This window comes from Cyprinus carpio, chromosome B7 (assembly GCF_018340385.1).
Source record: "Cyprinus carpio isolate SPL01 chromosome B7, ASM1834038v1, whole genome shotgun sequence".
In the NCBI taxonomy this organism is placed as follows: Eukaryota; Metazoa; Chordata; class Actinopteri; order Cypriniformes; family Cyprinidae; genus Cyprinus; species Cyprinus carpio.
Window position 1 is genome coordinate 10,229,421 of NC_056603.1, and position 14,676 is coordinate 10,244,096.

Below are 14,676 nucleotides of genomic sequence, written 5' to 3' on the forward strand. Positions count from 1 at the left end.
GTGGAAAACAAATGGTTTTGTATGTGCACGTTATGACAAATTAGATCATATCAAATCTGAAATTAATTAGAATCATTAGCATTCATCCCACCAGCACTCAAAACAACATTTAAATGGAAAAGCAGATAAATTGGCTGCGTGAATCCAGAGAAACACTCATTTATCCCTCAACTATAAATCTCGAATTGTTCAAAAGTATGAGTATCCTGCTAATACACAATCAAATTCAATAAACCATATGGCGAAGGAACCAACTGTGGACATGTTGGGCGGAAATCAAAAGTCTTCAGGCAACAGCGTCAATAGCCGGGCAGAGCCGCTCAAGGCTGTGATCAATAGCAGCAGAATGTGAATATTGATTACGTGTGTGTTTTATGAGGAGCAGGGTTACAGGCCGTTGGGGGATGGAGGTAATGAGAATAGAATGGAGCTCATGTGAAGGCAGTACGAGGTTACTGTAGCTAATTAATCCCCCGTGTGTTGTCTTTTGACTGCTCCATATGTGATACTTCCAGTTACTTGCTCTCATCTAGGGAAATTCCATCAATTATGGGATTTGGGTGGAGCAGAAAGCCCCAGGGAGAGGGATTCTGGGTGAAGCATGCCAGAGGAGATCACGTACACACGCACAGATGCTCTACAGGAGTAATGGACTGGATGAAAGTAGGTGAACAGGGAACACCTGCCAAGAGGCAACTGGAATTTAGATCAGGTTAGAGAGGAACAGGTGCTTTATGAAGTAAACTCAATCTCTCACTCTGAGTTCAAGCAAAGGTTCATGAGATCATGTGCACGGCCTACATGCAATAATCCTGACTGATTTTTCCCGAAATGTCTGTTATGATTATAGACAGCATACAACGGTATTCACAACACATTTAGCTTCTAGAATGTGACATATTTCAAAGTGAAACTAAATATATTTAGTGGGAAATAATGACAGATTCAAAAGTTTGGACTCAGTGTGATTTTTACTTATTTATTTTAGTTTTATTTATTTATTTGACAGTAAAATGACAGTAAAACATTTACAGTGACGCAAAAGATTTCAATTTCGAAAAAATGTGGCTATTTTTAACATTCTACTCATCAAACAGTTTTGAAAAAAAAATTATAATCACAGTTTCCACAAAAATATTAAGCAGCAAAACTGTTTTCATCAATGTGCAGCAAATCAGCATATTAGAATGATTTCTAAAGGAAGTCTGGAGTAATGATGCTGAAAATTCAGCTTTGCATCACAGGAATAAATTACATTTAAAAAATGTATTGAATTGACAGATATTTAAAATTATAACATTTCTCTCTCTCTCTCTCTCTATATATATATATATATTTTTTTTTTTTTTTTTTTTGAACTTTTCTTTTCTGTTTTAAACAAAGAAATGCAGTCTTGGTGACCATTAGATAATTATTTTTTACAAATCCTTATAAATGTTTATATATAAAACACTAACCCTATTTCACCAATCTTTCTAGGTCAAACCATTCCCAACTATTTTTCCTCACTCATATGGTCACATCAGAATAAAATAAATGAAAGTGCAAATTTTTTATTTCATGTTGACTTTAACAAAAACAGATTGGGTGAACCAAGCTCTGAGATAACCAGTAAGCTCCACAAACCAATTTTCTTTCTTTCTTTTTTTTATTATTTTCTTTTCATTATAAAAGCAAATACTTTTGGGCATTCTGCAATATCTTCTTTTGTGCTCTGCAGAAGAAAAAAAAAACAAAGATTTGGAGGGACATGAAGCAGAGTAAATAATGACAAAATCAGAATTTTTAGGTGAACTATTCTTTTAACATATCCATATGTATTTGCAACATCTAATGTATGTTTTAAGTCCCATGTCTGCTCTATGTTTCTATTCTTGGACAATAGCACTGGTGGAACAGCTTTTAACAGAAGGATTTGAATGGATTTACCCATAAATGCCTCACTCTAGACAGAGGAATCAATGAGTGCTTTTCAAGCCCGTCTGCAACATGAGTATCTGGCCCTCAGGTACGACCTCTAAAGGTTCCCACTCATTCACATTCACACAAATACACACACACTCCCACCTCAGCAGAGATGCATTAGAATGCTGCACGTCTCTCAGGTAGAACAGAGGCCAATGGGTGACAGGAAAATCATTCAGTGATTCATTCCACCTCATTCTCTGTAGATTACATGGTGGAGGGAGCTCACATAAACGACTGATGATGGGGTGAAAACATCTGAAATGGCTAAGAAAAGCAAAACAGAAAATTTTACAGATGGGTAGATGCTCGCAAAAGAGTATATGCTCATCACAAATGTTGTACCTTTTAAACAAACAAACAAACAAATATATGTAAACACCATTGGTATATGTATTCATTCAGTACCATGGTACATATTCCTATATACCACTACTCGACCACTATTTCTAAGAATCATTTTAATAAAGATTTAAGACTGACAGTGAAAAAGGTTTGGACATAATTTTTCAAATGTGTCATTTATTCCAGTGTTATCACTGTATGAGCCGTGCAAGTTCAATTCCAGATCTTATGACTTGCTGATTCTCCCCATGTTTTCTGCTGCACCAATATTACAATTTTGGCCAGTGTAATAAGCTGATAATTTTTTTTTTTTGTTATGCTAGACAGTGGAAAACTGATACTAAAATTGGACTATTTGGTTTAAATTTAAACTAAAATCAGCCATTTCAAATGCTACGTGTGAATTTTAGGCTTCACAACACTGTAATGTACAGCATTAAAAATGGATATTTATTATGAGACTCACTGAAAATTACATTTAACAGTGTTTTTAAATTATTAGTGTTTTTAAAGATTAGATGATGGCAAGGTCATCTAAATATATGAAATGAGCATGCACAATTAAAGCACAAAAATTGGCCAATATTGTTAAAATTGAAATAAATAAATCTAATATCAACCTATAGCCAATATGGTACATTGTGCATCCCATTTACAAAGTGGCAAAACTGCAAACTCTGAATGGACAGTTTACTCACAAATGAAAACTTCCTCAACCTCATGTCATTTCAAACCTCTATGCATTTCTTTATTATGTGGAATAAAAAAGAAGCTATTAAGGAAAAAGCCTGTGTTTTTTGTTCAATCAAGCAACATTGTTGAACAAAGACTGTTATTGCTTATTGTATGGACAAAAACAGTTGAAAGATTCTTCAAAATATCTTCTTTGGTGCTCTGCAGAAGAAGAAAGAGTCATAAGGGTGAGTAATTGACGGCAGAATTGTGAACTATCCTTTCAAATTTAAGCATTTCATTTTGAAGCAGACAAGAGTGGAAATGTTGTTAAAAGCACCAAAGTACACAACACAGGAGATTTATGTTATTCCGGCACAAGGATCGATTTTCGTAACAATGTAGAAAATCTATAAGGATTTCATACAGCAGAGTGAGAAAACAAGTCACGCTTTTCCATTTGGCTTGAGAAAGGCCAGCGAAGCCTGTGCCATTGCTCATTGTCACCTCGGCAAACCCATTTCCCGCAGCCCTGAAGGAAACTGCGGCATGACATTTTTTACTCAACATATGTCACATCACACACGGACACACGTGCACGCCGCCCTGACCTACAGCAACAACTGCAGTTTTTCCGTGAAGTGCCTTTCCGTGTTCTCCATCGCTGACTCTCTACCCCTCTTTGTCCTTGTGCTTGTCTGTAGCTTTGCCGATTAGGATTCAGTGCTCAAACCACTCTTCCAAGCGGTGGCAGAGACTGGATTCTCCGGCTTTACACTGCAGGTTACAGATGGCTAGAGAGGGAAAAGACGCCTTTATCCTTCGTTATCGGCGGGAAAGCTCCTAGAGTGTAAAATTGAATTTTGATGAGATCATATGGCATGCCAGAGCCGAGGGGGGACATTAGGGAAGAGTTTGGGAAGTGGATGAGGGCTTAAAGGAGAATACTGAAGCAGGTACCATATATCTGCAGCGGAGCAGCCCCCTGCACGAGAGACTGAAGATAACAGCCTTAAAAACAGATTCCAGGCACTCTGGGAAGGCAGTTCATTCGTGTGCTGATGTGGGGAGAACTGTTAGTCAAGATCAGCAGGCGACTCTTCCCTCAGGCATGTTTGGGCGGATGTGCCCTGATGAATGACAGAACGTATGGCTAGTTGTCTCTGTGCACAAAATCTCATTTACCATTAACATTGTGTTTACCGGAGCCTGGACGCCAGTCACAAAGGTCATACAATAAATTAAAATTGGGAATCTTATAAGCAGGTTATGGGTCTTATAATCTATTTGGAGTGTGAAAATACTATTTGGATTTAAGATGTGGTCTCATACTGACTTCTTTACAAAGTACTAGTTTCTTATTTAGTCATTCACATTGGACAAAAAACACAAAAACATTTTATACTACATAGCCACACGACTCTATAAGCAAGGCTCTTCATACTAAAATTACAAAATCATTTAGAGTTATTATGAAAATTATTCCAATGATCCACTTTCTAAACCAAAAAAAATATATAAAACATCAATACTGTGAGGGAAAACACAGCAAAGTAGCTTCCTTTTTAAAGAGACACCTGAGCTTTTGTGTCTCTGGCAAGCTTTGACAGATCTGGGGAAACTTTATTTGTGAAAAACCTAAAAGTGAATTTATTCCTAAATGAAATTCTCAAGGGATGTTTAGCAAAAATTATTATTTATTTTTTTTTGCACTGCAATTTTTATTTTTATTTTCAAAGCTTGACAAGAATGTAATATGACCCACAAGTGAATAGACTGCTGAAGCACAAATCACAATGAGTTACAATGCAGACTTACTGGATAAAAGCGAATCAAAATTTGTCCAAGTATCTCCTGACATACACTACCATTCAAAGGTATACGGTTAGTATGATTTTTATTGTAATTTTTACATTTATTCAGCATTAAATTAAGCATAAGTGAGTAAAGTTACAAAATATTTCTGTTTCTATTTCAAATAAATGCTGTTAGTTTTATCTTACTATTCATCGAATAATGCTGAAAAATGATTATGGTTTCCACACAAATATTCAATATCTATATATTATCATCATTTTAATATTGATAAGAAACTTAAATATCAAATAAGCATATTAGATTGTTTTCTAAAGGAACATTGAAGACTGGAGTAATGGATCCTGAAAATTCAGATTTGCCATCACAGGAACAAATTACATTTTAAAATATATATTAAAAAAAAACAAAAAAAAAACAGCATATATATTTCTAAAATAAAGAAAAAAAAATGTAAGTATAAAAATAGAAAACAATTATTGTTAATAATACTTGTAATAATACTTCACAATAGTATTGTTTTACCATATTTTTGATCAAATAAATTCAGCCTTGGTGAGTTACACAAAATCTTACAAACACCAAACTTTTAAATGGCAGTGTTCACATACCCCAGGTTGGAAATCACACACTAACAGAATAGTTGTATTCTTGTTTGCACACAGAGTTTTATTAGGATTCTTCAGAACATGTACTTAAATATGAATGGTGTGAACCAACTCTCAGAAATGATGCTAAGGTGTTGCCAGGACACTGCAATGCGATTGTCAAGGTTGTTTTAGCAAACACCACTAATAGTAATGATCAGTATAAAACACTACAAGACTGCATTATTTCTGTGCATGACACCTTAGACAGGTACAGCATGTAATGCCAACCACAGTCCATACACACTATAAATTAAATTATAAATTCTACATAAATAAAAATACATCCATTCTACATGGATTCTATACAGAAAGTGGACACAGTTTATTCAAAGTCTATAGTTCATTCCATCTTAAAGGTATTGTAATGTGCCGATTATGGACATACAGATGGCATATGATAATCTGATTAATCCTGTAAGAACATGCACGGCTTGTCAAGTCCATTATGTGACTCCAGTGTCCATTATGTCCAAACGACGGCTCAAATCAGTGGCTTATAGCAGCACAGTGAGACTCTTGTAAGTTGCATCCAAGATCTAGGCGCTAGTGTAGTTTAATTAAAAGACGTAGACGAGACCTACAGATACAGGACTGCTCATGCTCAGCTTCAACCTTCCAACTGGGCCTGACCACCTGTCCCCTCCCACACGTCCCTCAGTGAGGAAGACGAGGGGACTGACAGATGGTGCTTCAGGGCCTCAGAGAGTCAGAAGCTGGTTTTTCCACTCTCCACCCTCCATCACATTCAACGGCTCATCGGTGCCACCTGCCCTGACCAACAAAAACATTTTACCCGCATTGACATTGTTCATGGAGAATCCAACAGACCAGAATGAGAGGTCTACAGCACTGCACAAAAATGCCCCTGCATGAGGTTTTTGTCTTGTTTATCAAATGATAGAGTTAAGCAATATCACAAGCAAGAGTGTGGTTTTTTTTTGCCAAATTGACTGCGATGGCAAACATGATGCTGATTTTATAAAACAGTTCAGTAAACAAGTTGTTAATATTGTGAGTTAGATTTTAGACAACGTCAATAGTTTTTGCTCAATTTTGTCAACAACAAAAAATTTGTTCCAAAATATAAATAAACGTACTGTGTCTTATTATTCTAATTATTCTAATTATTCAATTTATTGGTTAAATGTAAGAATTTGACTTCAAAGAATGTGAATATATTAATAAGGTTTAAAAAATTGTCCTCATAAAATGTAAAAACGCCCCTGGAAATCAATTTAGGAGGGAAAATATCATTATCGGAAAAGTTAATTTCGGTCACTGCTGTAAACTAACCACCATACAGAATATGATGAACATGGAAATCTTTGAGAGTCATTCAATTTATCTGCAAAGTCCAAGAAAATATATAGCATTATTGATAGGCTACACAATAGCATCAGCTCTTATATGTTTTCATGGGAACCAATTCAACTGTAAAGCCAAAAATGTGGACTATATTTCCCCCAAATCCATGCAAAACAATAACCTACCTACCACAGTTTGACCAATTCAGTTTACCAATTCATAAATTCATTGATGTTTTGCTCTTATTATACTGAAATAAATGTGACTACTCTTAGTGGATGAAGCTGCTGTAAATAAACCAACTATTCATCTGTTAAGAAGTTGGACCAAACCCTTACATATGCAGTTACATCAATGAACTGAGACAAATGAAAACGCTTTAACAAATTAATGTTACACAGTAAGTGCATTTAATGTTACAGGCTCATTAATCAGCAGCAAATTGGTGTTTTTGATCAATTTGTATATATTCCAGTCTAATTTTTAAAATCAGCCAATCAAATGGCAAACCACTTAAAATCCTTTAAAGATTTTTTTTCTTCTAAGGACCCTAAAGTAAACTATATGTTATACTGTACTTTTTGCAATGCAACACTGTACAAAAATACTGCAAACAGCAACCTGCTGAAATTAAATTCTACTTAGGCACCAATAATCAAAAGAAAGTCCCACATAGTATAGTTCACTATGCTGTACTTTAGTTTACAATATGACTGAACTACGCTATGTTATATTATACAACAAACTGTTACTAAACAATATACTATACAAAATTTCACTACAATACCATACAAACCATTGCACTACTATCCAACACTCTGATCATAATACAGTGGCCTGTACTGTCAGAAACCTTATGTCTCTCAGATCTCTGCCGGCAGAGAGTAAGACCTTCCTCTACGGATGAGCAGTTCCTCGCAGGAGTTATTGAGATGAATTGTCAAAGAGGTGTAAAAAGAGAGAGCCAAGCACACAGTTCTTCTCATCTCCAGTGGAGAAACTCTGGCGGGGGGAAAGGGAGGAAAACCTGATTATGGTGATAATGGCTGGCTGTAAATAAAGAGGCAGTGACAGTCATTTTTCAATGAGCTTTCCTGCCTCACTGATATTATGTTCAATTAGGCTCAGATATTTCTAGAATGGGCCAGTGGCAAACGATCAATCAAGGCTGTCAGCGGTCTCTCTCGCTCTCTTTGCATCTCTGGGAAGGAAGCCAACATTACTAAATAAAGGTGCACAGACATATACTGTTCAAAATGGCAATTAGTGTCTTTGATGCAGTTTTAGCACTCCAGTTAAAACTGTAACAGCAAGAACATTACTGCCAATACACTTAAATAATTATAGAACAGTGAGGAAGCGGGTATTGCTTGTTTGGCATATGCATGCAATACAATACAACACCATGCAAAACCAACATGTATTCCAGGAGAAAACAAAAAGGTGATTGAGTATTTCTACTGAATCAATACTTAATGAAAAACCTTAGAAGGCTCTTTCTATAAATGCATTTTTTTTTACTTTTGCCAAAGTTAGCATGCTAATTAAATATTAAATTATTTTTTAATTATTATTAATTCTAAAATTAATAAATTATTTGAATATAATTAAAATAATATTATCAAACTGAATACATTTAATACATTTTAACAGGTCAGGTGTCTTTGTTTTTTTTTTTGCAATTTAAGGACAAACTGTAAACCTTAAGATTAATCATGACACATTTATGCTATTTACAGACAATTTTATTCTAACTAAGCCAGTACTCTCTGTAAATCTGTTTTTGCTGATTTTTAATATTTTGCTTTCACTGAATTAACAATTTAATATATATATATATATATATATATATATATATATATATATATATATATATATATATATATATATATATATATATATATATATATATATATAAAGCTAATTGTTAAATAAAATATTGAATTTAGGAAACAACATGATTTTGTAATAAGACATGTAATATTATATATTAATATTGAATAAATTTTTACAGTACTAATTATTAAAACTAATAATATTAATATTTCATAAAATAGATCAAGGCATAACAATAGCAATATGTGGTCATTATATCAGTGGATGAGAGATAATATTTGGGGTTATATGGCATCAAAAATTTTAAAGCATGCCACCATTCTCTCTTTGCTGTCAACATGATCCCAAAGAGTATCAATATCAAAGGCAGCAGCCTTAAGTCAAAACACACATGCACTTTAACACTTCAACACTTGAAGAGTGCAGAAGATCAAAATAAACAGTCTCTCAGCTCAAGCACAAACACACACAGGCTTCGCATCCTAATGAGAGCAATCTGATGTCCAAGACGTCACAGCCAAACAGTTTGATTTACAATTAGTGTCACTCTCCCCCAACAGCACAGGAAATCTCTCCAGACATGTTTCAGAAGAAACAGTTTCTCTTGACAGGGAATCGCAACTGCTGATCTGTGTCAAAGCTTTTGCCCTGATCTAGACCTCCCATTGCATAGAGATTGCAATTGAAATACAATTAAAAATGCATTCATAATTTTTTTTTTCCACATGTTTTTAACATCTCACAACATGTATAAACAGCATTTTGTTCCTTTTAATAAGATGTAAGATATTAAACTGTGTCTTCAGGCAAAATACTGAAGGAAATATAATAGCACTTGTAGGCTCTGTTTGTTTCCACTGTGTGTGGCCTCAATAAACACAGTCTACTGACACAGTAGCCATGTCAACCAAGAGGAGCTAAAATTTCAAAAGCAGACCAATTCAACATATCTAAAAATCTGCTCTTTTTATGCAAACATTAACGAAAGACCACAGTTTTTCATGTTGGCTTTTGAAAGGGTTAGGTTATGAATCAGCAGGGCAGAAATGGTGAAAAGAATAAAACATTCTTCTGAGAACTGGCTGTTTGTGTTTGTAACTAACCATCCCTTAAGAAAATAGCTCAGGTTCTTCAGTGGTCAGAGAGTCGGTAAGTTTCAGTGGTTGATAAAACAAGCAAAAGATGAACCTGAGATTTAAAAAAAAAACCTGTAATTTCACTGAGATTGTTTCTTTTGCTTTCTAAATTAAGAAATCTAAGTAAGAGGAAAAATAAAAATTAGGCAAGTATAAATACATTAAAGCATGATCTGTTATTTAACTAAGCTAATGTAAGAAGCAAGGGCAAAGGCAGGGGGGTCTTAAAAATACATATTCTTTTGCACAAGTACAAGTATGTTTTAAAGTTTTCAAATGTTGTTTCAGTAACCACATGTAAGATTAAAAGATAGTCAAAAGAATGCGGTACATATGGTACATCAAAAAAGTAGACTATGTGTCATTACTTATCAAATCATTATAGATTTACATATCACAAGTATATCACAAAAACATGACTGCACTCTAAAAATACAGCAAACCTAATTCACACACCGATAACATTAAGGGCAACCTCTGCTCTATCATTTTACGATAAAGTTTACTAAAGCCATTTGCCAACTTGAATTCAAATATTTAAACATAGAGGTTAATATAGCATAGTTCACCAAAATAAATAAAATTCTGTCCTCATTTACTCACCCAAGGTTCACAGTAGCTAGGGTTGGACGATTAATCGCACGCGATTAATCAAGATTGTCATGCGCATTTAGTCAGTAAAGCCGGTTCTGTGATTAGCAGTAAATCTCCATCACCTGCTTTCAGATGGAGCAGCATTTACTACGCAGAGCCATAGTTCTCTGACAAGCTATTCAAAATCGCGTTCATAATCGCAGATTAATTTAATTGTATGATCATGATATTATGACAGCTGTTTGTGTATGTTCTCGGTGAACTACGGCTCTATGTAGTAAATGCTGCTCCATCTGAGAGCACGTGAGAATACCACATTTAATAACATGTTTTTACTCCAAACTCACTTCATAACGTCAGTCGAGTGTTTAAAATAAATCCTTCTGTGAGATGATGTGGCTTCTTAAAAAGAATAATTAAGGCACACAATATTTCATCGTATTCTAAGCAGTGATAATAACTATGTCGAATAGCATTTCATTATATATATACTTTATTATGATGAAAATTATTATATTATATTAGTTAGAATTTATATTGCCATAGTCGTGTGTTTATTAGTCACGTTGAATCAATGAAAGCAGTTAAATCTTCTGTTTATTCAGCTGCAAGGATTTGCTGGATTTCTTCTTTGGGGCATATTTGGATTTTCTGCGCGAGCGCGCCCTCTGGCCTTTGGATGGAGATTTACTGCTGATCACAGAACCGTGCTTCACTGAAAGACAATTGCAGCTTCTGCCTAATCGCGTGTTATTGCCTTTGCAATTTAAATTCGATTAATTGTGCAGCCCTATCAGTAGCCATTGACTTCAACCATTGCTTTTGCAATGATGGTAGCAGGAAACAAAGCAAGCAACATTTGGAGATGCTACTCAATATATGTCATGCTATGCTTTTTCAATTATACCTATTTCATTAATGTTTTATTCAGCCTCATCACTGATTCACACTTCCTGCTGTCAATGAACAGAGCACAGGAGTTCACTGGCTCTTTGTCATTACAAGGTCCTAATCTAAAATTCATAGCTTCAGACTGAAAAAAAAATGATGTAAGCTTAACATCAATGTGCAATTCCACAGTGAAGTGCGTTACCTGCATCTCTCCCAGGAAATGTCATTTGATGAACACACGTAATCAAAAAATCAGGCCGAATAGTAGGAGATAATCCAATTAACCAAAGCAGGAGCAGCTCTCTCAGGAAAATCTATATAGCATGAGGTAATTGGGAAACACCTAGCGTCAGATCCAGGGAGACCCCTGTTATTCTACAAACAATGGACCGTATACTAGCAGACGGATAGTCCTATTCAAAACCACTGGTTTCGGTTGACAGAGACTATTGTGCAATACAGAATACAGTGCCACGTTCAAACTGAACAAATTACTGATTCATATCATCCTTTTGAAAACTTGAATATAGAATTAGGTACTTGAATTTTGGCTTTTATGCCAACGATCTTCTTTATGTCACGGTGTGTGTTCGTCTTAGCAAGGCGTAGTGTCCTAACAAGAGTTCATCATGCTGGAAAGTGGAAAATTGGAAAACAGCAGCTGTGCTTTTTGCTACTTTAATTAATTCATGTTCTACTAGAATCCCAGGTGATCAATTTTGCATCTCTAATCAAATCAAACCAAAGAGGACGATGGAAAAAAAAAAACATCCACCAAGAATTTCAGCAAAATGAGTCTGTATATTTTAATAGTCCTCCAAGACGCTCCTTTAAGTCTGGCCCTGAAGGATCCAGCTGGGCAACCAGGAAGCCCAAGCCTCATCTACTCGCTTCACGCTAGGATTTACACCAAGCAAAACATGTCATACTTGGACAGGCAAGCAAATGGGTATCCGTTTACATGTAAAATCAGATTCCCAAAGACGGAAGTGAAACATGGGCCTTGAAGAACCTCTAAGCCAATTAGTTCGGCTCTTGAGAGCAGAATATGCCTGAAACTGGATCGGATGCATGGAACGACTAGGTTTGTAATGCCTGCCCTGAAGTTATTCTGCATTACTAGTTGTTTATTTTCTTATAAAACTTGCATGAGTGATAATCTGCATTGAGAGGCTTAGGATTTGCTTAAAAAAAAAAACTAAACTAAGCAAATCACACTCTTACATTAACACCAAGACTCTGGCATCATTTTTCTCATGCTTCACTGCTATAAAGTCTAAAATTATCCACAAGCTTTGTGGTCAGCACATGCATTTGCAAGCACTCATAAAGCAGACACACAAATCTCAGCACAAGTCAATTAAGCAACCATTGCACCTGGTGCTATGCTATTGGGCCATATGCCAAGGGACGTGCATGGCCTCAGCTGACCATAAATCACTGGATAATGTGCAGCATGGCCAAGGTGAAAGTGTTCCAAGTTTCTACTTTAGCATGATAATAAAACTACAAAAAAAAAATTAATTTGCAAACGGCGATTAAAGAATCAAATCCAGCCACAACTGTGTTTGGAAGCTGAAATGTTTAAAAGCAAATTAGGCGTGCTTAGGAAAAGATCAAGCACTAAATTTAGGAAACACTGTAGTTATACATAAGATATGATGCTATCTACCATCTCAAATCAAAGCACTAACCTTTTTCTGATCTTCCAGACCATGAATCACCTGCTTCCGCTTTGGGGGCTGAGATGTAGACGCCTCGGCTCCCTTCTCAGACATCTTCCAAAAACACTCCTTGAAGTATCCGCTGCACTTCTTCAAATAAAAATCCAATACTCTCCGACCGGTTCCAGTATTCCCAAATCCAAAGTCCCTATGCAACCGAGCTAATTCCCTTTGCCACAGTAATGTCCACTCATTCGTGCGATTCATTGAGTCTGGGGTAGGACAGACGTGTGATCACACCATGGTGCATCCCTTCAGATGAAGCCCAGCATGGCTGCTCTGTGACAGGCATCCAGAAGGGGGGAAGGGCCCCTGTGACCAGCGACCCCAACTTCATAATTACACATTTCTGCATTCACAAAGTCATTTTCCTGATGATCTGAAGAACTTGCATATGACACAGCGGCATGTTCTTGCAGCGTTACATCACAGTCGGATCTTGTAAAATCCTCCAAAAGCACAAACCCAGAGATGGTACTTCTGCTCCAGGATTGGTCTTCTTTACATAAACAGGTGCATGTGGGTCAGAAGGACACAACACAAAGCAAATTTCATTTTATTTTAATAAAAAAAAAACAAAGTGAGGGCAAAATAACTTACATTTCAAAAGTAACTTAACATTAACTAAATACAGCACAAGCAATATGTCATATTGTCAGATATACATATGAAAATGCATTATATGTACAACTTTAATGAGAAAGACTGAGATGCTGCAAAACAAGCGTAATTGCATACATTGATATTTATTTATTTATAGTTATAAAATAGTATATTAAACATCAAATAAACAAAAAAGCGTTAACCTCAATAAACTTTTCTCCCTAAAATACAAATTCTGCAGTTGACGTATTGTGCAAGTTTGATTTCGATAAAAAATTAGCTCATACGTAAGCGACACACAAACAAATAACCATCTGAAAATTTGTTTTAAAATACTTTAAAACATTATTCCGACTTTTGCCATTTTACATTCATGAATATGGATAGAAACTCCCGATTTAAGTAATCATATCTCTGTCATGCAGCCCCTCCTTAATGACACTAGCATTGTAGTCGAAATCCTTTGGTTCTTACTTGTTTCAACATAAAAATATAAAATTGAAAACCAAATCATACCGCAACGCTTATAGATAAGGTGTGATAAAGCATATTTAACTCCGAAGTGCTTATTTAATGACTATAGGCAGAAAATACAAAAGACAACTCACCCAAACAAGAGCGCAGAGAGAGCGCTGAGGGATGCGGAGCGGAGCAGCACCGAGTGCACGCGGGACCGGCGCTACAGCGGCTTCAATCCATCACATTACGTCATTCCGCGCACACGGCTCTTTTCTCGCCGCTTCATACCAGCGACCGTCTCCATGGAAACGTCCACAGCGAATACGCACAGCGGCACCTAGCGGCAGACAAAGGCTGTGTCGCGAGCGATAGTCTGAAACAATGTACTGTGCAGCAAGAATAACATGATTGGGCTAGATTCGTTTAATATTTAATAGTTAGAGCTCAAACAGTTCAATGCGACAAAATAGGGGGGGGCTAAAAATTTGCAATTACTTTTATTCACATGATGCATCAGAAATCATTCTAATGTGCTGATTTGATGACCAAAGAACATTTTGAAAACAGTTGTGCTGTTATACATTTTTATGGAAACCATGATATACTAACATTTAAAAGTTTGGGGTAAATTATATATATATATATATATATATTATAATAAAAAGAAATATAATTTGTGTT

The 14,676-nt window shown here is 35.7% G+C and overlaps 1 protein-coding gene and 1 long non-coding RNA gene across 8 annotated transcripts in view; both read right to left on the reverse strand.

The window, feature by feature from the left end:
* Window positions 1-14,337, reverse strand: part of LOC109092613 (neuron navigator 2-like) — a 187,009-nt gene extending 172,672 nt beyond the window's left edge. For 2 of the 7 annotated variants that reach the window (XM_042727175.1, XM_042727172.1), the window contains exons 1-2: window positions 14,145-14,335; window positions 12,904-13,432 (exon numbers count right to left, since the gene is read on the reverse strand). In XM_042727175.1, the coding sequence (XP_042583109.1) occupies window positions 12,904-13,140 (237 nt within the window). In that variant the 5' untranslated portion in view covers window positions 13,141-13,432; window positions 14,145-14,335. Of the gene's footprint in view, window positions 1-12,903; window positions 13,433-14,144 lie in introns of all 7 variants that reach the window. The other 5 variants (XM_042727171.1, XM_042727170.1, XM_042727176.1 and 2 more) reach the window with 5 other exon arrangements.
* LOC122137935 lies at window positions 1,406-10,712 on the reverse strand. Its single transcript, XR_006155149.1, has 3 exons — window positions 10,328-10,712; window positions 1,930-2,232; window positions 1,406-1,714 (listed from the first exon to the last, which is right to left on the reverse strand). It is a non-coding gene; the product is annotated as an uncharacterized LOC122137935 (long non-coding RNA).
* Window positions 14,338-14,676: the final 339 nt, after the last annotated feature.